This window comes from Haliotis cracherodii, unplaced genomic scaffold (genome assembly GCF_022045235.1).
Source record: "Haliotis cracherodii isolate W230 unplaced genomic scaffold, xgHalCrac1.p SCAF_8, whole genome shotgun sequence".
Lineage (NCBI taxonomy): Eukaryota > Metazoa > Mollusca > Gastropoda > Lepetellida > Haliotidae > Haliotis > Haliotis cracherodii.
The window spans coordinates 22590786-22614943 of NW_027266341.1; the positions used below are offsets into that span (position 1 = coordinate 22590786).

At 38.6% G+C, this 24158-nt stretch overlaps 1 protein-coding gene across 1 annotated transcript; it reads left to right on the forward strand.

Annotated features, from left to right (window-relative positions):
• The first annotated feature begins 318 nt into the window (after nt 1-318).
• LOC139450553 (coiled-coil domain-containing protein 138-like) lies at nt 319-20146 on the forward strand. Its single transcript, XM_071232307.1, has 14 exons — nt 319-397; nt 2283-2366; nt 2607-2795; nt 4607-4680; nt 6122-6253; nt 7469-7588; nt 8401-8478; nt 9335-9463; nt 13154-13297; nt 14175-14297; nt 14780-14981; nt 15655-15779; nt 17478-17668; nt 18729-20146. Exons 2-14 carry the CDS (start codon nt 2339-2341, stop codon nt 18877-18879), a joined length of 1686 nt encoding a protein of 561 aa, XP_071088408.1. The 5' UTR covers nt 319-397; nt 2283-2338; the 3' UTR covers nt 18880-20146.
• Nucleotides 20147-24158: the final 4012 nt, after the last annotated feature.

A 24158-nucleotide genomic window follows, 5' to 3' on the forward strand; every position in this document is an offset into this window, starting at 1 on the left:
GGAGCCCAGAGACTTTCTTCATTGATACTGCAGTAATCTAGCCTTGCCAAACATTACAGATTTGCATGGGCTTTATTGGATATATTTGTTTCATGGTCTATATGTGAGACTACCTCTTTTATCATTTGAGGATTGTTGAAATCTCACAATAAAAAAAACTTAGGGGTGGGGGGAGAGAAGTTAGTGTCATTTTAACACAATAAAAGTTCCACCGGAGGATTCTAGTTTTGTATCCATAAACGGAAGTTTTCTAAATCACGTGATCACGCGCCACAAGCTCCTTGTACAGGCATTTTCAGTTGTGCTGCCTAGTTTAGAAATGAATATGACCCTGTAAGGAGTTTTCGGTGTGTTTACTTTTCGATTTTGGAGATGTTGCTGTCAATTCTTGTCAAATGTACGTATTTGACAGTTATTTATTACATATTCCTCATTGATCCTCAAGAGGTTTAAGATTTATGTCACGGTGATTACATGTGATAGATGTCCCAGTCTCAAACACCGAATTGTAATATTTTAACACAGTGTTCGGCGTTGTTGTTTTGAACTTACATTTAGTTTGATCTGACGACTAGGCCGGTAGGGAACTCGTCCTAACACAAGACCGCAAACGGTTATGAAGCGTTGAAAGTGAAATGGTGGTTTTGCAATGTTAGATGCATGCCATCAAATCCATGTGCTCAGATATGAACTCCACATATATATGTGACATTACTGACCACACTAAGTTGAAGTTGGGGGTATTGAAGCTATGCAGACATGCTGCAGCTTGTTTTTGTTAGGCCGAATCCAATCAATGAAGATTGTATTTCACCTGACAGTTCTACTAAAAAGGTGCTGAATGACTTAAGGTGCTGAATGACTTGAGGTTTTGTCATTAAACAATATTAATAGCCAGACAACATTGGGTACACATGCATGCATAGTACAAGGATTGGAAACTGAATTCTGTTGGCCCACACATTGGGATTTTATTGTTTCTTTTTTTCCTAGACATTGTAAATTGAGAGGTATATTATCTTTATATTTTATCAGGTAGTTGTGACTTTACCTGGCACATTTTTTCGGAATTCATTGCCTCAATTAGCACCGCTTGTTTACCAAGTCATCAGCGCCGGATTGTTTACCTTTATGTGCATGCGCAGTAGCCATACTCTCCGCCAAACTTAGTATTGTTTGGTAGGATTTTCCTTAAATTACATTGGATTAATTACATTAATAACTAGCCTAACCTAAAGTATCATAAAGGGGTGCCTAACCCTAATGACCTGAAAGGGGTGTTTGATCGGAAAAGGGATCCAGATAGAGTTAGGGGTAACTAACCCTAAAAGCAGTAATACAAAGAATCAAAGAGGCATGTGAAATATGTGAAGCAAGAGCAACAACCGGCAGCCCGAGTCAATTAGAGCCAACAGACCTAACACATGTAGTAAGATACACAATTGTCAGTGTCAGGGTATTGCAAGTGATAATTCCGTGTCAAAATGTTGATTGACAATTCTTATCATGTTAGCATAAATACTGTGGCCAGCATAATTTTGATGAGCCAGTATCACATTGATCTGGAATTCTGTATTAATTACTGTATTATACCATGTAAAATATCAAGTGTTAGATGTTATAATTTGAACATGCAGGGATTTATCTATTCAAAGGCCGTATTTATGCAGCTATCCTAACATTGGAATTAAACAATTTCTAGTTCATTTAAATATGTTTGTAACTGTAAATGATATACAGTATGTTACAGTAATACATCGAGTACAATGTGAGCATACATCTGAACATAGGATCATGATTACTTTTAAATATATGTTTTTATCCGAATAAAAATTGATCCCAGTTTGAATTGTTTGATAGGCATTACTTAGAAGTTGACAATGGTTGACGGATGACAAAGTAGACACAATTTATGGATAACAACTTCTTTAATACCATATAGGTGACATTTCGGTATAGATCCTAATACCGTTGTCAAGCAAGACTGACAAGTATCTATACCGAAACGTCTCCTATACAGTATTAAAGAAGTTGTTATCCATAAATTGTGTCTATACTTTGTGATCCCAGTTTGGTTTAGAAACATGCAAGGTATCATCTGATCATGTTGACAGGCATCAAATATGAGTTTCAAGTGTTACATTCATAGTTTCAACATGTTTAGATTATCATGTAAGACATGTTAGAATATCCTTCAAGATTCTTATTTTTTCAAATAATCTTTTAATGTTCTGTTAATAAATCTTTTAATGTTCATATGTTAAATGTTTGTTTGCTTCCAGGCTCAAATGAGGTCTAACTTATGTCAGAGTGTCCTATTTGATTAGGAACATTTAAAATGGATTTTTCTGCCGAAAGTGATATTGGTATGTATAATCAAATATATTCTCACTTTTGGTGTTGTTTGCTTACAGTTACCTGGTAATTTAACAGAAACATGATTCCTTTTGTAAGTGAAAGAAGAAAACCATGTACACATCTTGTCACATATTTTCATGTCAGAGTTATTATGAACATCTAAACTCTAACATGCCCAAAGAAAGGAAAATATTTGTATTTAACTTTGCTGGTATATGATTTATTTGTGATGTTTACTTTCTGTCCAGACTCTACAGTGACACCAATAGAGTTATCTCCCCATCACAGCCATGGCCAGCTGTTAGAGTCCGACAGTTTGTCAGAGTTGTATCTCAGTGATTACAACAGACAAAGTCCCAAATTCCGAAGGAAACCACCACCTCATAGACCATCGAGCAGACATAGACATGGCCGAGACAGAGAAGAAAGTGATGAAGGTTTGGAATAGCATGTCTAGAATAGACAGTCGATGATTTGAACAAAGGAAGAATTTAACTTAAATACTGCATCTCAGAAATGATGTCTACAGTCATTATATGTATTTGGGGTGAAATTATACAAGGTCACGACACGTAACACGATACGTATATTTAAGTCAAATTTCATAGAAACCTCTTGACAATAAATATTACAGGGCAAGTTCAAAAGGAAAACCTAGCTGTAGCCACATGTTCATAGTGGATATTTTTAGTAAACTCGAAACGCTAATTACAACACATCTTGTGATATATGACTGACAAAAACGTCAGGAGTCATTAAACGAGTAGTAAGTAATTTATTTCAGCAAGGGTATAAACTTGTATCGATACAGAAAAAATGTATCATGTATCGTATTGTCACATGAAAACACAGGGTGCACCAATGTATCGTTTCCACCCTAATCTGTATTGGTAGCACGAGGTGAACATGTGGTTTAAGTTGCTGTCAGCGTTCCCGTTTACCGGTAATTACCATTTTTTTACCGGTAAAATTAGGAGTGGACAGGTAATTCATGTGGCTGCCAGTCCCTGTGGACCGGCAAATAAAGTACCTGAACAAAACATCAGTGATATTCATATAAGTACATTTTTCGAACAAAGTCAGCTTGTCTGTTACCATAGTTTTCAGTGACTTTGTCTCGAAATATTAAAAAAAAAGAGAGAAATTTGTGTGAATGATTTTTAGATCTAACTAAGTTACTTCAGAAATGACATCTTTGCACTGAACATGATGTTGAAAGAATTAAAACCAAATAAATTTCATACCTTTTTTATTTGTTGAAAGTTGGGACTGGCAAAAATTAGAGGGGACTGGTAATTTTTAGAGTTGCCAGTCCACAAGGACTAGCAGTTTCAAAAGCCAGCGGGAACACTGGCTGTGCGGAGATGCATGCCGTAGTGATCTTATGATATTAGTGATCTTAGGTTTCCGAATCCTAGATTGTCCTGATTATGATCATTGACTTTGCTGTACTATACCCATGTTTTTCACCAAACAGACAAACGACCTGTCTCACTTTGTTGTGTTCACATTTTCCTTGTACATCGACTCTGGCCTCTTGTTTTGGGGGGTTTTCAGGGGTCAATTTCCATAACTCTGTGTTGGAATTCAAGTAGAGTACTGTGGAGCATTTCAGACTTGTTTTGATACATTTTATGAATCAAAGAAATGTAAATACACTCTTGGCTTCTTGGCCAGTACACCGGCCAACAGTGTTGAAAGGGTTAAACTGGTCACCTCTGCACTTTGCGTTGACAAGCTTTGATGGTATTAGAGAAGGATCCCGGCGAGAAATATCAGAGTGGCTTTCCTTTGCTTTACACTTGCGGAGCAAATGAAATCATTTTTTTGTTTGAATGTTTATGCATTTTTTGAAGTGAGGATCAGCGGTAATAAAAAAGGAGTAATTTTTATTTATATTTTTTTCATCATTTTGACTTTAAGTAAGCGGTACATCCGTAAACCAAGTAATATAAAAAATAGTTGTGTATATTTAGGGTAATTGTATTTACTTCATTTTGAAAAACAAGAGCAAGACTAACCAGGAATAAGTAAGGTGTTCAAGGATCAGTGACACCAGTACACAGGTCATTTATTCTGCAGTGACTTTGCCCAAGTACCTCAAAAGCCGGGTTTTGTAGTTGAAATGAAAATCCACATTTTCAAGAGGCCAGCTTTATTGATGTGCCGTTACAAAACTGAAATACTGTTTCAAGCAGCAGCGACCCCAAGTCACTCATTCCATTTTGTATACCTTTGTGACAAACAGATCAACCAGCTCTCAACAAGGAGGATCTGGGCAACATCTATCAAGAACTCCAAGCAATAAGTGACAAACTCAAAGTGAGAAACAGCTCTGTACTTGCTATATGTGGTGTAGTATAATAACACTCAGCCTTGTTAAGTGGTAACACTGTAACTTTTCATCGTGTTCATACATTGATTGCATCATGAATGTTGCTGATAGCTAGTTTATAATAATGTCATTTACCTTAATCATGTTGATACTCATGATACAGGTCAATATGACCATTCAACAGAGATAAATTATTGGCATCATGACAATGCATGTCACACTCAGTGTCAGAAAGTAGCACCAAATCTTAATTTGACATGGGCTCTAGTAATAGTAGTAATCAAACATTTTCTATGGCCCTGTTGAAGCTGCTTTTGTTTGTTTCGTGGAGGCTCGTTAAATCAGTGTAGTGTTTTTTATTGCGACAAGTACTACCTTAACAATGTTCAGAGTTATACTTTAGCATTATTATTCCGGGCCTAAAATTATGCTATTACACTATTTATTATTATGAATTATTTACATGTATAAAATATCATGGCGAGTAAATTGTTAATGCATCGATGACATGAAGCTTTCTACAGCAAGACTGTACCGACCAATGTGAGCCATGCTTTCAGTTCACTTTGTGATAAAATCCATTACTCAGTGATCAGGTGACAATGAGGTCTCTGATTGGTTATTCTGTTAAAACACACTCAAGTAATTTTATCATCTGCTGAAGGAGTTAGCATATACTCTGAAATGTTGGGTTCCTCATGATAAACAAGTTGAAATCTATAGTCTCTCTCTTATCATGCTCATGTTTATCACTTCCAAATGCCAATAGAAGACTGCACCACATTGTCACTCTGAAAAACAGTTTAAGTAACACATGATGATTTTTATGAATGTGTGGAGCTTTGACAAGGCCTAACGAAAATGTCAAAACGAAAACTGTATCAGAGATCTCAATCGTGACGACCATTCTTAAAAGGTTAACATTACTCTTTCTACCCCACTGATTGCTTCAAAGTTAGGGCTGGCATCTCTGATTGTTCTGGGAATCACTTATAACTGCATTTTATGACTGGTGACAATTACCATATTCGCCATATTAAGCCCCATATTAAGTGCCCCTCACCAACTTTTAGACCTATCTATAAGTAATCTTTATACGCACCCCTGTATACAAATGGTATAAGAACCAAAAGTTACATGACAGTCCATATTTTTTTGTGTATACTGCACATTTTTTACAGATAAGAGCATCACAGAAGGGGTATAAAAGTTGTAGTTCTCTTGATGCTTGAACTAAGTTTGTCCACTACCAGTCAATCACTGAAAACAAATTTATTAAAACTTGTTGCATACGTTTTTGTTAAGCATCAACTTTCTATTTTCTCAGGGCTTTTATTTTGGCTATTACAGTATTAATTGGATGATCATCAGTTCGAATAATGAATTTATGTGTGTGAGTGCTTACATGTGTCCTTGGCTTTGTGTTAGGAGGAGAACAGGATATTACATGAACGAGAAGCCAAGTTGAAGGAAAGAGAGAGGATGATTGTTATCTCCCAGTCCAACATACAGACAATAACAGACCATGAAGTCAAACAGAGGTGGCAGGCTTTACAGCAGGTAACACAGATAGGCCCGTCATGTGGGGGTTCCGGGTTAGAATAGGTCCCCAGGAATGCTGGTCATAACAGGCAACTAAATGTTCAGGCTTAATGACTTGGCTGATTGATGTAATCATATCCCATGTGTTTGGATTGATGCTTGCTGTAAAAGGCAACTATGCTTGTTGTAAGAGGCGACTAACATGATCAGGTGGTCAAGCTCGCTGACTTGGTTGATGCATGTCATCGTATCCCAATTGCCTAGATCGATGCTCATGATGTAAATCATTGCATTATCTGGTCCAGACTTGACTATTTTCAGACCGCCGTCGTATAGCTGGAATATTGCTGAGTGTAGCATTAGACAATAAGCAAACAACTGTGCAGAGTTGCAGCCCTTTGTCTTGCAAGTACCTGTTGGTCATGTTAATGGTGTGTTCGAATCCCAGATTCCTGTTTATTATGGTTTTCAGCACCATACACTGGATACAGTTGCTTGTGGCTTCCACAAAAGTATAACATCTACAAACTGGGTCACTTTCATCCCACATTAAGTTGGCATGCTGCGATATAACTGAAATACATGTACCTTTTAGCATGCTCAAAGAAATGCATTAGCCAATTCATATCAATAACAGAGGTAAGGTGAGGTGAATTAAAATGGGGTGTAACATAGCGTCCAAGATTATTGCACTTATATAGCGACGTGCATGCATGCATGTGTGTGGTTGCTTGTACTATTTCGGACTGATGCCGATTTATAGTGCTAGCCCACTGAGATACCATGCTGCAGTTTAACATAAATACCCCATTCAGACACCTTATACTGACTCCGAGCCGACCAGTCCTTGTTTAAGCCCCTTAATGGCAAGCGCCAGACAGGGTAACAAGTATCATCTTTTAATGTCTTTTGGTATGACGCGGCCTGGGATTGATCCCAGACCTTCCACTCTCGGGGAGGATGCTCTACCACTAGACCATGGAGGCGGTCTATCAATAACAGAAATATGTGAAGATTTTTTTAAGGTTTTTTTGTTTGTTTTTTTTATTCTCTTGCAAAATCTTGACTTTTACATGGGATTTTTTTTTAATTACCAGGTAGTTTGTCTCAACCCTGATCATGATGATGTCAAAACATGAGCTGATTGAGCAAGGAAGATGAATGTGGAACTTTCGTTATATAAGTTTATGATGTATATTTTATATATATGTTTTGAATTTATTTTATTTACAGCAACATCAAGATGAAGTTGCGAAGTTTGAACAAGCCCTGAGGGAGAGGACAAAAGAAAACAAGAGATTGAAGGAAAACTTTGAAACTTTAAAACAAGCCAATGATGCTCTGAAGAAGGAGGTTAGTGTTGGACAGGTTTTCATTGTACCTGGTGGTTGGCTTGCACTGACAATATGTGTGTGGCATCACCAGTGTCCCACGATTCTTGCAGGGCCCAACAAAAATGAGGGTCGGGTGTTTAACTTAAGGTTTTGTAAGGTTTTGTGGTAAATTGACCACTGCTTGGCCCTGTTCCACTAAGTGATTTTAGAGTTTAGTGATCGTAACTCCCATACTTTAACATACTCTTACCCCAGTCTTAGTGCCCTGGTGCTGGTGATTTTGCTACAAAAATTTTTAAGACATTAGATGTTATTCTCCCGTGGACTTTCTCTAAATGGCTCTGGGGTATTCCATTGGTACAAGGTCATGGTCACAAGGGTACAAGGTCATGGTCACAAGACCAAATGTTTGTGGTTACACTTTCTCTAAAAGTATTCAGGTTTTATCATTTAACTTCATATATACCTCATTTAGGATGGAGCTTTTCTTTTAATAAGTTTTGGTCAAATTTAGTCAAAGGTCAAGGTCTATGTTAAGGTTTTCATAAAACATGAGGTATGCTTTTCTGTACCATGTCATCAGGCATGGAACTGTATATTACCATCAAGACTTGGGAAGATCCGGGTTAGAAAAGTCTTCAGCTACCCATGCTTGTCTTAAGAGGCAACTAACGGGATTTGGACTTAATTATTTACAGACCACCATCGTATACATGATATAGCTGGAATATTGCTGTGTGCAGCGTTAAACAACAGCAGACAAACAAACCGTCAAGACATTTTCCCACATCGTTCAATGCCACTATTTAACATGCAGTATTGATTTTTTAGCTAGAAATAACCCAGATGCAGAAACTGAAGCTTGAGAGACAGGTCACAAGTTCCCAGGCTCGGCTGACAAACTTACAGGTTGATACCATTTACACAAACATTTTTAGGTGACTTAAAAAAGTGGAGAAAACTGAATTTGTTTTGGTTTCTGTTGACCTTATGAACAGTTGTTCTGTAGTCTAAGGGAAGATATCTTAGGTCAGTGCCGTAGACAGCCGGGGGGGGTGGTTGTGGTTACCAAGTGAAAATGTCCAGTTGGGAATTGTTTTACCAGACATGTGGCAAAAAGTATTTAGATACACGTATAAAGCAATCTGGTCACGCAAGCACTGGAGTTGAACAAAGCTTTATCTTTACTCAAACATATAACAGTCAGAAGAAATGCGTGCATAGTCAAGAGAAAATGCAAACTTTAGAGACTTTTCGTTATTGAACAATATATCACATGACTAACTACGGGTCAGGGTAGTCCTGTGGGTATCCGGATCCTACTCAGTGCCCACTGACCCAAGTACGCGCGTTACCTGTCCCAGCCAATCAAATTATGCTGGTCACTGGAGGTGACTACTGGATCAGGTTGTCCAACTTGGTGGCTTGCTTCATTGCTTGTCAATGTACCCAGATAGCGTGGATCGTTGATCATAACATCAGTCACTGGATTGTCTGTTGTTTATGTTCCACTGTGATACTGTATTGCTGAGTGTAGCATTAAGCAACACACGCACACACACACATACACACACACACACACATACACACACACATCCCGCCAGGAACATTTACAGCTCTAACAAAAGCATAAAGCTTTGACAAATGAGACTGAAGGACCACTGTGCTCTAATATCATAAAGTCCCCATGTGGACAATATCAAGAGTGAAGCTGTCGATGACTAACATGAACATGGAGTGTACCATCATGTTACTGTGTTGACAGAGGAAGCAAGAGTTTGACCAGCGACAGAGAGAGGGAGATGTTCTCGGGTCGTCAACAGAGGCTCCAGGTAAACAGAGCAAACTCAAACAGGAGACTGATGACAGGCCAAAGCAACACAAAGTATCCAAGGTTTGCACATCACCTGTGTTCTTCATTATTATAAAGGCCAGTCGTCTAAGGTGCTGCAATTTGCTGCACATATGCAGGAATCCCACTTTTATGTACAGCCTTGTCTGCAGCACCTGTCCATGTTATGCAGCAATAGAAAGATGAAATTTAAGTATTGATATATCGACTCAAACGTATTACATTATATTAATTATAAAATTAGTTATTCTGTATGTGTATTGATGAAAATTACCAATGTAGACCTGCAATTAATGAATTTAATGCTGATTAATAACTAGGCTGATCCCTAAAATATTTTAAAATTGAATTTTCTGCCTTATTGTCTGTCTTAACCATAGTTATCTTAAGAAATGTAAACATTTCTCTGGAACCGGCTAGTATACCACATGGACAGAGTATCCATCAGGTTGCCTGATACCTACCAACCTAAAATTGCCAACTCCTATGTTACGCGCCTATCGAGCTCCCCACCTTTCTTTTGCTGCCATCGTCCCAAACATCGGCGAGGTAACCTCATTCAGAAGTCGTGCGCAAAACTCTATAAACATATGTGTGTGTTTAAGGCCAGACACTGCACCTTACAGTTGACAAAATGCTTCACAAGTATTTGTTAGTCTTAATTGGTTACAACTTTGAGGTATACATATTAACAATTGAAATAGAGTCTTTTCCAGGTGATGTTGCCACCCGTTGCCATGGAAACGTCCAAGATGGCCGCCACAAGCCTGAAAAAGATGGAAATTAGATTCAGTTTTTCTCTAGGACCAATAAAGATATTTATAAAATTTCAGTTGTATAACAAAGCTTGTATGGTGTTGGGTGCAATGACAGAAAGAAAAATTAAAAAAAGACTGGCATATATTTTTAAAATATTTTTTCAAAATTTCCCATTTTTTAGGTTGATTTTTACCCATAATTTATTTTTTAAAATCAAAATGGCCAACAAATTTCAAAAAGTCTCTCTGTTATTGCGTAAAGTAATCCTCTGCCTATATGTACACCAAATTTCATCCAAATCGGGCCAATAACGGTTGAGATCTATGTTCACTAAGATCCAAAATGACGTTAATGGAGAAAATGAGGAAATAAGTTTGTATATGGTTTTCTTCCTTCAGCACCTATTAAACAGTTACAAAATCTTAGTTTACTGATGGGATGTATTCAAGATACATAAAACATTGCATGTACAAAGAAATAACAGGACTTAAAACTCCCCAGCACCATACAACAAGCCTTCAGCTGCCTCAACATGAACTCGGTCCCTTTTTTTAGCCTCCCACTTTGCACTACGTTCTATCTTAGATGTCTCCTGGCTTTGTTTCCTTGCTTTGAGGGTTCTCACATTATCAAGTCTTTCAATAGAAGCTGCTGTTATTTCATTAGCTTCTATTGCAAGCTTGTTCATTACCTGAGTAATGTGACATGTACCCTCATTGAACGAAGCTATTGCAGACGCCACTGCCCGATGCAACCGCCTTGCACCCAAAAAGACGGTCTTCGGACAACGGGACTAGATCACGGAATGCAAGCATTCATTAGCATTCTGTGTCTTGCCTTTCACCATCCTCTTAACAAGGTTTTCATCAGACATTCTTTGATACACAGGTACCATCTTTTCTGCAATTTCTGCATCGAGACAATGTCTGATGTTGACAAAACTTCCTTAGTATTTTCAACAACCTGTGAAAGAATGTTTTGTTTTTGTTGTAATGTCTTAGGATGGAGACCTTCCATTCCAAAAAACAGACAAAACCTTTTCATTGCAGCATGACCAAGTCCTACCTCTGACAGAGCATAAAATGTCATTGACCTGAAAGGGATTGGTACCAGATTGATTACCTGACCTTTGTGAAGTGTAATTTTTTGCAACACACATCTGACAGTTTTGACATGTCAACATAACGTTTACAGCAAATCCAATTCTATCAAAATTGTCACTCTTTTCAAACAACAAAAGACCCCTGTTCGTGACATGATAGGCATTCAATCTCTTGAAAAAAAATTCATTTGTCTCATGTCAATAGACATCAATTGAGGTTTTGGTTCATCACTGTCAAGCACGGGAGATTTGATATTTTCAGCAGCTTTAAATTTTGATAGTTTTATGTCGCTGCGTGAAGTTGCATTCAATAAAAAAGAATTCTCACCTTCATTGTCTCCAACGGGGATGTTTTCCCCAACGGCTTGGTCCCCGGATGATTCCGATGCATCTAAAACGTCCAAGCTGTCAGAATCTGACACGGGGATGATCGCGCTGTCAACACGGGTCGTAACTCTAACACCGCATTTCGAACGTGCCTGCTTCAACTGACTTGCCCTTCGCCTCCTATTCTAACCATTGGCGTGTTGTGACACGTGTTTTGACCTCATTTTAAAAAAATACAACAATTTTCAGTTAAGAAAATATCAAAAACGATGTTTGCCTGTCAATCTTTCGCAAAGCAGCCGCCATTTTGTATACTTACCGGAAAAGACCGGTGTTTTGTTGCTAAGCCGAATGTTGCATTGTGGGATACGTTTTACTTTATTTGGATCGAACGAATATTCCCGAATGTTGCATTACGGGATATTTCTCCTTAAATGGTAATTTACGTACGAATGACTCGCGGGAAAAACCGACGATAGCCTCACGTGGAATATCTATTTTTAGAATGTTTTTGCACAGAAAGATGGCGGAAACGATCAGCTTTCTATCGATGTATAACATGAAGGGGTTCGTTACAGCTGCGGGGGCGTTGTCATGGGTGAAAGTTCAGGGTTTTCCACATTGATTACGATCATATTTAAAAACAATACCACACATTATGATTTAAATAACGTTTTTTATTCAGTAAATATACACAATATCGTAAAAAACATGTTGCATCACAAAGTACATGTATTATATATGCGAAAAAAATCAAAATCTCGATTTTGACATATTGAAGCAATTATGTTAATTTAAGGTGCCGTGTCTGGCCTTAAGCAAGGTTGTGTAAAACACAGAACCAAGTGTTTGTGTGCTATGGCACTGGTAGTTCAGGCCGTCCCAACATCAGATCTATATCAATGTTCATGGGTCCACTTAGAACTAACTGGGTCGTGGTTCATTCATTATGACAAGGACATCATATGGTTCATCGAAGTCACTGGTCCTCTAGCTTGGGCATGCCCCCCTCCATCAGAGAAGACTCCTTGGGAGTCAGGGTATTATGCAATTAGTCACTCTAGAGAAGAATTACACAAAAACTTTTTCTCAGGGGTGTAACCCACCACTTCCCCTCTTGAGGACCTATCATGATTTACTTTTTGATGTGTACAAGAAGCTAATTCCCACGCTGCAGCAAGCTTGTTACACGGGATCACATAGTATCTGCAACATGTGCAGTGATACTGGAAGTAGGTCAGTGCACACACAGGGATGTTCAAATATAATGTCACTATGTTGTTTTTTTCTATAATCTTTTATGAATACCACTATTAATACAAGTTTGTCACAAAGATAGAATTTAAGAAGATAAATACAATGTGTAACCCCAGAGAAGAATTATCCTCAATCACTGCTGATTTTTTAAATTTTGTATCAGTACATTAAGATTTTTTTATCCTTCAATATCGCAAAATGCGATGACATCCCTACAGCATCAACATCACTGGGCCTTTGTTACTCACTGGGACGCTTCAAAGTTAGATTTGTGTTTGGTATTCCAGGCAGGCATGCCGGCGTATGACATCCTGTCTGCTCTGCTGGACTGGGTGTGTGATGCCCATCTCCGTCACGCTGTCACAGACCAGCCTACACAGCCTATAGAGAGGTTCTCTGCTCCGGACTATGTACAGGACAAAATACTCAGGGTAACATTAGACATTGGTTGCTTGTACTTCCGTGGGGCTCTCGGCTCGGCTTCACAAAGTGGTCATAGTGTTGCGACTGTTGTTAGCCTATGTTAAAGTATGGAGTTATGATTCTCCCAGTGCTACAATTGTTTTGTGGAAGAGGGCCCAGGGTACTATTGGGCCAGTGTATTAGTAACATATGCCTTTCAGAAGAGTTGATTAAACTGGATTGTGGGTAAGGCTCTGACTGTGTCATTGTGTGTAATTGTGTCCCAAAGTCGTGGATTGTTGCTAATGCTTTCACTAAATGGTTTGCCTGGTCCAGACTTGACTATTACAGACTGCTGTGATATGGCAGGAATAGTGCTGACTGCGGTGTTTAACAGCCTTCACTTACTGACTCTCTGTTTGTATGTAACTGTTTCCAGTAATGGCAATAACAAAGGTACTATACACATTGAAGGATGGAATATGCTCCAGCCCCTGTGTGGTGTGGTAATATAGCGCAATATATATGGCCTTTTGTTGTTGTTATTATTGTTGTTATTGTTATTAGTAATGTTCATCAATGGCAAAATAACACACCCTTGATCATGCTGATGAACAATGTTTTGTTTTTTGTTTGTTTTTTAACGCCACACTCAGCAATACACAGTAAGTGTATAGTGCTGAAAGCCAATCATAATGAACAGGAATCTGGGATTCAAACCCACCATCAACATGATTAACAGGTACTTGCAAGACTATGGGCCACAACTCTGCACAATTGTTTAATGCTACACTCGGCATTATTCCAGTTATATGACGGCTTTCTGTAAATAATGGAGTCTGGACCAGACACTCCAGTGATATACATCATGAAGACGAAACATTAAGACTGTTTCCTCCCATTCAGGTGTTACCCAGCCTTGTGGAGATCCTGAAGGAAGTGCCCCTGACCAGCTCCAAGTTCTGTCTTCCATGTCTGCAGTTCATCTACTGGTCACTCATGAATGTAGAACAAGGCCATGGACAGCAGGTGGGTGTGTTGCAGTCACCAGTATAAACCTAGAGGTAAAACAAGTCCCTTTAAGAAACCATGGCATCGAGTTCCAGAGTAGCAAGATTGAAGCTTTGAGAACTGGTTCAGAATTATATCCCTCAAATGCTACTAGTTAGTGATAACTACTATCATTCTTGCTTGTCTTCAGCATAATAAAGTACTCTTGGACAAAAGGACTAGCGTTAATTTTGATGGCTGATAGCTCCTTAATAGCTCATGGTACCTTCCTGTAATGTTGCTTGAGAATTGCAAAAAATGTTCACACTCACTTCAAGCCTTGGGGAATGTTTTGTTATGTCAAGAAATTTACTAATCCAGATTTGAATGAAATTTCATTGAAATTGACTAAGGAATGAGACCCTATCCACCCACTGTGATGGTAGCTGAAAGATCATGTTGCCAACTCCATCCTATGTATCCACATTGATGTTAATGGTTCTTAATGCTGTTTTGCTTAGAAAACCAGTCTGTCATCAACCTTGCGTAGACTCGGTGAGGAGGTGTACCGACCTCGGGTTTCTCGGAACTCAGACACTGAGAAATTCCCGAGTTTGGTCCTAGACAGAGGAGACAAACAGAAAGAGGGGCTGTTCTTCCGTAGTTCAAACCTTCACATCCGTCTACTGTCATCTCTCATCATCCTGAAGACACTCACACAAGGTAAACTGAAACACAAAGGTTACCCCAGAAATCATTTTGTACTAAATTGTGAAATCAGTAAATGACAACACAAGATCACTGAATAGTCAATAAAATATATTCGAACGCACAGTTTTAGGTTTACAATAAAAAGCAGGCAATACAATGAGTTAAATTAGTGGCAGCAGCAATAAGTAAAAGGCACTGTAGTATATATCTGTGCACTCACAGATGTAAAAAAATTACCACTGTCGCGTGTCTTAAATCCAGAATAGTTTGGAAACTGGCAGGAATTTTGAGTTTTCAGATAGGTATCCCATCCACACTTGGCAACAGGTAAGATGCCAGTCAGGTCATAAAAGGCCAGAGTTCTTGAATCTATTCCAGAAACTTCTAGAATGATCAAGTCTGTTATGTTTGCAAACATCCAGGGGAGTTAACTCTATGAAACTTCCTGTTATGATCTGGCCACTTCAGTACTCAATAGATTAGGAGTGGTTTAGTCAGTTGCTGTCACTGATAATCAACAAACATAAGCTTAGAAGAATAACTACTGCCCCTTTCATTATTTACAAGCTTTATAAATGATGCAAGTATCTTCACTGAACAGTTTCAATAGGGTACCAAAGAAGTTCAGAATATGATATTATGACTAGCTTACATCATGCTCACTGTGAAGTATTCTTGGCCTCAGCTGACCTCCTGGCCCAGGTGTTTGACGTCCTGAAGACTGACCTCAAGTCAGATGTAGCAAAGGAGCTGTTCTTGTATTACCAGGCCACCCCAGTCATCACTGTCTACCTCAAGCCTGTCAACAAGGTAGGGTCACTACTCACACCATACAGTCAGTTCTATGTTAACTCATGAAGAAAAGGGTCCCCAGTACTGCAAGCTTGTTGTGAGAGTCAGCTGAAATTGGATCAGATCGTCAGGTTCTGTTACTCTGGTATTGGGAAATAAGCTTCTGTTGTAGGTGTTCATGGGTCCTGTAGTTTGTTGTATTGGGAATGTAAGCTTCTGTTGTAGGTGTTCATGTGTCCTCTAGTTTGTTGTATTGGGAATGTAAGCTTCTGTTGTAGGTGTTCATGTGTCCTCTAGTTTGTTGTATTGGGAATGTAAGCTTCTGTTGTAGGTGTTCATGGGTCCTGTAGTTTGTTGTATTGGGAAATAAGCTTCTGTTGTAGGTGTTCATGGGTCCTGTAGTTTGTTGTATTGGGAAATGTAACCTTCTTTTGTAGGTGTTCATGTGTCCTGTAGTTTGTTGTATTGGGAAATGTAAGCTTCTGTTGTAGGTGTTCATGTGTCCTGTAATTTGTTGTAATTGGAATGTAAGCTTCTGTTGTAGGTGTTCATGTGTCCTGTAATTTGTTTTAATGGAAATGTAAGCTTCTGTTGTAGGTGTTCATGTGTCCTCTAGTTTGTTGTATTGGGAAATAAGCTTCTTTTGTCAGTGTTCATGGGTCCTGTAGTTTGTTGTATTGGGAATGTAAGCTTCTGTTGTAGGTGTTCATGGTTCCTGCAGTTTGTTGTATTGGGAAATAAGCTTCTGTTGTAGGTGTTCATGGGTCCTGCAGTTTGTTGTATTGGGAATGTAAGCTTCTGTTGTAGGTGTTCATGGTTCCTGCAGTTTGTTGTATTTGGAATGTAAGCTTCTGTTGTAGGTGTTCATGGTTCCTGCAGGTTGTTGTATTGGGAATGTAAGCTTCTGTTGTAGGTGTTCATGGTTCCTGTAGTTTGTTGTATTGGGAATGTAAGCTTCTGTTGTAGGTGTTCATGGTTCCTGTAGTTTGTTGTATTGGGAAATGTAAGCTTCTGTTGTAGGTGTTCATGGTTCCTGCAGGTTGTTGTATTGGGAATGTAAGCTTCTGTTGTAGGTGTTCATGTGTCCTGTAGTTTGTTGTATTGGGAATGTAAGCTTCTGTTGTAGGTGTTCATGGTTCCTGCAGTTTGTTGTATTGGGAATGTAAACTTCTTTTGTAGGTGTTCATGTGTCCTGTAGTTTGTTGTATTGGGAAATGTAAGCTTCTGTTGTAGGTGTTCATGTGTCCTGTAGTTTGTTGTATTGGGAATGTAAGCTTCTGTTGTAGGTGTTCATGGTTCCTGCAGTTTGTTGTATTGGGAAATGTAAACTTCTTTTGTAGGTGTTCATGTGTCCTGTAGTTTGTTGTATTGGGAAATGTAAGCTTCTGTTGTAGGTGTTCATGTGTCCTGTAGTTTGTTGCATTGGGAAATGTAAGCTTCTGTTGTAGGTGTTCATGTGTCCTGTAGTTTGTTGTATTGGGAATGTAAGCTTCTGTTGTAGGTGTTCATGGGTCCTGTAGTTTGTTGTATTGGGAAATGTAAGCTTCTTTTGTAGGTGTTCATATATCCTGTAGTTTGTTGTATTGGGAAATGTAAGCTTCTGTTGTAGGTGTTCATGGGTCCTGTAATTTGTTGTATTGGGAATGTAAGCTTCTGTTGTAGGTGTTCACTTGTCCTGTAAATTGTTGTATTGGGAAATGTATACCTTTGTTACAGGTGTTCATGGGTCCTGCAGTCGACATCCTGCTGCAGCTGTCTACAGACTCACCATTCACAACACGATTCCTGGAGAGTTGCAGCACAGAGCACTGGTTCAGGACCGTCGCCATGGTGCTACGGACACCAGTTTCTGATAACAAGATTGTGGAAAAACTCAGCATCCTACTTCAAAAACTGTCCAAAATCAAGTAAGTTTGAGGGAGATTGCACATTATATCAACATCTTTCAGAGTTATGTGTCTGACAGTTTACATGTTTGATGCTGAGGTATCTTGTGCAGTTTGTTAGCTTAGCACATAGTGTGCAGTTTCTATAATGGTGTTCACCATCCCTGTGGGGACTTGGGTTAGAATAGGTCCCCAGTCAGGGATATATTCAGACAATTTGGGAAAATATCACTTATTTTGATAAAATCGGTCAGTGAAATACAAGTCACTTCTACAAATCCATGACATTAGTTATTACTATATAGCATGAACTGGGAAATTTGTCACTTCTATTTGGGAATGTTTACTGACATTTGCTGCAGCCTTGGGTATGATTATTGGCATCTGAACAGGTTTAGATAAATCCCTGCCCCCCACACCATTGCTTTTTGTAAGAGGCAGCTAAAAGGGAACTGGTAATGAGCATGTTCTGGCTCTGTTACCATGGCAGCATGGGATGCTACTCATTCTTTCAATCGCTGGTTTGACTGGCACTGACAAAATTATTTACATCTTGTCATGATATAGCTGGAGTATTGCTGACTGGTGTAAAACAACAAGGAAACTAACGCTTTTGTGCATCACACATGCTTCTAATCTTGCAATGCTCTGACCTGTTAGCATATGACATTAACTTCACACATTGTACCCATGTGGAGAATGTTCATCGTGACGAGCGAACCCAATATCACAGCAGGGGACACCAGCTATTAACTTCACACATTGTACCCATGTTGGGAATGTTCAGCGTGACGAGCAAACGCTTTCACCTCTAGGCTACCCGACCGGCCCTAAATCTCCAGAGGAGGTTGCTGACACTGCGAACACAGATGTATCAGGATTTTTATATCGTATAGATTTATTATACCGCAATGATAACTACCGGTAACTAGATTGTATCATGGTTATAAGATGAAAACCATTTCAATATGCTTCGAAATGAGAACACTTTAGCCAAAAGACTAACCTCTTCATATCAGCATCAAAGTATTATCATTTCAGTCCACCATGATTGTTGTATTGAATTTGTGTTTTTCTTCAGATCCAACAAAAGATTCTTTGAAGTGTACACCATAGTGAGCATTGTCCAGGAGATGCTGCGCAACTCAGGAAGTGACAACGCCTTCCTGTCTCTGAATCTCAAGTCCATGTTGTTCAACCTCAATGCTACAGTTAAGACCACAGAGAGATAGTCTCTAGGGAATGTGTTTTCAGTTGTTATTAATAACCCTTCTGCCAACAGGCATGTCCATGCCTCTGGGGGAGGGTTCCAGCAGAACAGGGCCAGCGTATCCCATGCTTGTTGTAAGACCCGATTAATCAGGAGTAGAGGTCACCAGGGTTTTACCTGGGTTATTGGGCTAAAAAAAATAAAAGTCTTGGTTCTCAGGCACTGCCCACATCATCATAAAGTTCATTGCACATTTTGTTTTTGTTTCCATTTTCAATTTTTTTGTGCATTGTGTTTAAGTATTAGGATTTTTATATATTTTTTTGATAATGGAAATAAAACCAAAACGTGCGGCAGACTTTATGATGATGCAGGTGGTGCCTGAGAACCAAGACTATTTTTCTTTTTTTTTTCTTTTTTTTTTATGGGGTCCAGGGGACACTTTGAATGTTGCTGACTGTAGCATAAAAAAGTATTTGCTGAGTGTCTGCCTGGCGTGCCTTAAGGAAGATCACTGGTGGTATAGACACTATGTACAGTGATGTCGGAACCCTGTAAATAGACTGTATTATGTCTGTGTGTGGGTCATAACACAATATTTGACCTGATAATCATTGTTTGTGATCACTGAGAGATATACAGTTTGTCATGTCAAAATAATGCTACCTCTCTTCCCTTGGTTGATGCAGGTGATTGTATCCCAATTGCATGGATCGATGTACATGATGTCAACCACTGGATTGTCTGATCCAGACTCAGTGATTTACAGTTCGCTTTTATATAGCTGGGATATTGCTGAGTGCAGCATTAAACAACAAACAAACCTGTCATCTGTTCCCATCGGTTTTCCATTAATATATATCATCATAAGTATGTTCTTTCTTTTTTCAAAGAAGACTGGCAAGTCCTAGTTTCAAAACCTGCTGTATCACATGATATAATCCTTTATAAGTACACTTCTCTCTGTATTTATGTGTATAAAGCAAGTTGTCATTTGACAGTGAAGTAATTGATGTCAAATATCTCAGATTGCCTCATGCTGTTCATAATAGAATGGTTTTCACTGTCCATAACGTTCATTATTCTTATGGTTTAAGAGATGTGTTTGTAAATGCATGTACCTTACAGCAATGTCTTGGTGAATCAAAAGTTTATATTGTGTACATAATGTATACACATGACTGTACAAAGTGTTTCTCTGCATGTTTTTGTGTACATTATACTGTTATTTATTAAGAAAATTATCATTTGTATGCAGTGAATGAGGAATTCTGAAGAAAATATCATTAAATCGGTAATCATTTTTTCAAGTCATGTTTTCTCTGACTCATACCATATGTAATGTAACTGTTTCACAAAGCACATGTAATGTAAGTTTGACTGAACACAAGATGTAATGTAAGTTTGACTGAACACTAGATGTAATGTAAGTTTGACTGAACACTAGATGTAATGTAAGTTTGACTGAACACAAGATGTAATGTCAGTTTGACTGAACACTGTATGTAACCTATGTTTGACTGAACACAGGATGTAATGTAAGTTTGACTGAACACAAGATGTAATGCCAGTTTGACTGAACACTAGATGTAACCTATGTTTGACTGAACACAGGATGTAATGTCAGTTTGACTGAACACAAGATGTAATGTCAGTTTGACTGAACACAAGATGTAATGTAAGTTTGACTGAACACTGTATGTAACCTATGTTTGACTAGATGTAACCTATGTTTGACTGAACACTAGATGTAACCTATGTTTGATGGAACACAAGACGTAACCTATGTTTGACTGAACACAAGATGTAATGTAAGTTTGACTGAACACTAGATGTAACCTATGTTTGACTGAACACAGGATGTAATGTAAGTTTGACTGAACTCTAGATGTAACATATGTTTGATGGAACACAAGATGTAACCTATGTTTGATGGAACACAAGATGTAATGTTAGTTTGACTGAACACAAGATGTAACCTAAGTTTGGCAAAACTCAAGATAGTGCCTATGTTTGACTGAACACAGGATGTAATGTAAGTTTGACTGAACACAAGATGTAATGTTAGTTTGACTGAACACAAGATGTAACCTATGTTTGATGGAACACAAGATGTAATGTAAGTTTGACTACAAGATGTAATGTTAGTTTGACTGAACACAAGATTTAACCTAAGTTTGGCAAAACTCAAGATAGTGCCTATGTTTGACTGAAGACAAGATGTAATGTAAGTTTGACTGAACACAAGATGAAACCTATGTTTGACTGAACACAAGATGTAATGTAAGTTTGACTGAATACTAGATGTAACCTATGTTTGACTGAACACTAGATGTAACCTAAGTTTGGCAAAACCCAAGACATTGCCTGTGTTTGACTGACTTCAACATGTAACCTCTGTTTGACTGAACACAAGAGTAGACATCCCCTATGCTTGACTCAACAACAGATCTCACTTAAACCTTTTAACTGAACACTTAGACATGTGCCTTTGACTGAACACAAGACATCACCTGGGTTTGGATTATCAATAGGCTTCACCAGTGTTTGACCCAACACTAGACATCATGTGTGCATTGATTAATACTCAATATTTCCTGTGATTGACTTAGCACTAGATGAAGCCTCTGTTTCTGCTTGATTAAACACATGGCTTCAATCGTTCATGTGTGACTGAACACTGTACACAAAATAACTGTGATGTCTATGATACAAACTCCAAAACCACCGACTGTTATTGACATCAGTTCATAATCTTGCAAAGAAGTAAGTCTCATGTGGAATACAACGTCATGAGGGTGAATATTGAATGAAGCACATGTAAAATATCTTTACATCAACCATGGTTGTTCAAGGGAGGCGATTTCAAGTTCTTCGTATCAAAACCTTGGGTGGTAAATCTTAAACTGAAGCACTTACCTTCATCACTTTACAACATTTAAAATTACACCTAATAAAACTGAAATACTGTTCGAGGTGACACTAAAACCCTACTCACTCACTGTACCCACTACATCCATCTGGTGACAGGATTTACCTATCAATATGTAACAAGATTTACATATATTTCCAAAGGCGTTCATGTTGCTTAATATGTATAAGAACACAAACATTTACCAGAGTAAAGCGTTGTGTTTAAGGCTGCCTTGAACAGTTTTTCAATTACCGGTATTTCACGATGTGTCAACGTGATGTGGTAGGAAAACCTGAAGTTATGCGGTCTTAGACGTTAACCACTTTGGTGAAACCAATGAAATAAAATTAGGTTCTCCCGATCGACCACTGGTTGACCTCCTCAGGTCACCTCATTGCTCACAGATCGTATACAGACTATATACTGCAGTAACTGTCCATGAATATTCCGACCAACATGATATTTTATACACATTGATATCCGAGAGCCGCGATTGGGTCCGACATTAATATGCGATTGGGAGCGCTATATTTTTATTGTTTACCATGGCATCAAGGGAGCTTCCGTAGAAACAGGATCTCGAGTAACAGTTTGTCAGTGTCACCACATAGGACCGGCTCCGTGGTCTACTGGATGGACACCTGCATGGATAGCAGAAGGTCGTTGGTGCTATACCCGGCCGTGCCACATACACACACGCTTCTAATATGTTGGGTACAATGTAACTGCAAATTCCTGTGTTACCCACTGATGAGTATCCACGATTATTATAGGGATGGATGGGCCGTGTGATTAAGAGTAAGGGAGGATCGCCAAAATGTATCAACTATTGCCCCCATTTCACTACGACCACGACTATCCCGAATCATCCCGAATAGGATTTTTTTTCATTTTCGTGGATAAAGCTCAGTCATTTCTTGAATTTCTTATTTGAATTTTATCTGATTCCCAAACATTCGTACAGTTCGTTGGAGTCCGTTCGAATCGACGAGAAAGTGTTTGTTTGTCAATGAATTGCTACTTCGTGGCTGTATCGTAATCCATTCGTAATTAATTCTTATGTTCAGTAACAGCTTCGTAATCGATTCTTTTGCATTCTTGGATATTCTTAGCGATTCGTGGCTCCCAAAATTTCTTGTCCTACCCGAAAACATCCCGAAACAGCCACGAATGTCCCGAGTCAACTACGAAACATGTAAGAATTAAGTAAGAACAACATTTGGCATTTTCGTAACTTGATTGGGTGATTCTTACAATTCGTGCATGATCCGTACATGAATCTTGTAATTCGTACATGTTTCTTAACCCATTCATGGCATTATTCATAATTTTCAACACTATTAGCAACGAAAGTTTGCATTATTGGCCGAATCATAACGAAAATCGAAAGTTTCCGATTCTTGGTGATTCGGGATATTCATGGTCGTAGTGAAAGGTGGTTGATGGGGGCACAGTTCTACTTTTTTCAAATACTTTTTGTTATCAATTTGAACAATATTTAGTGTCTGGTCATCTATTAAATACAGGGTGAGGGTGGGGGTCATGACAAAAAGTTACATAGAATGGAGGAGAGCGACAGCAGGTATTTTGCAACTGTTACATGGTTGAGGTTCGTCGTATCGCACTGTGTGATCTACAGATTTTATGAACGTTTTCACAAGTAATGGTTTCAAGAGTTGTCTACCCTTGACCACAAATTGGGTCGTGTCGCTTCGTTTCCTAATAAATGCAAATTCTTCAATCTGCATCACCATACACACGAAATGAAAATCTCTTGTTCCAAAGATACGTTGCTGGAGTAGAGGAAATGTCGAAATAATGAGTACAAATTCTATAACTTAAAGGTAGCGACGTAGGATGTTGTACATGACATAAATACCCTGTACCCTGTAGACCTATAGAAACATAAAACGTGGGCTAATTTTAACTCCCCTTTTTCATTTCTACATCCTGTTTCTATGAGTAGGTGTATTGTTCGATGTGAATAACTATAGCGAGCTGGCGTTGTATCTGTCTTAGAATAGAGCAAATGTTGAGACATTCCTGTGGCTATTATAGTTAGGACTTCTGCAGACAGTGACACATCACAAGCAGCTGTAAGACATAAAGGACAGACTCAAGTTTCTAGAACAACGGAATAGAAAGACCCTATTGTACATTAAGATGACTAGCCACAACGGGTTGGTGTCAATTTACAGTTTAGGTCTAGACGTTGTTAACTTGCAATTTGTGAAACTTATTGTAAACATGGGTACACGAACTGTTAGATTGCCAGAGTGAACGAGTATGTTACTGCTATACACCGCCACATAGTCAGAAGCAATATTCTAGCAATATGCTGGCAGCCTGCAATTATAGAGTTTGGACCAGACAAACCAGTGACTGAA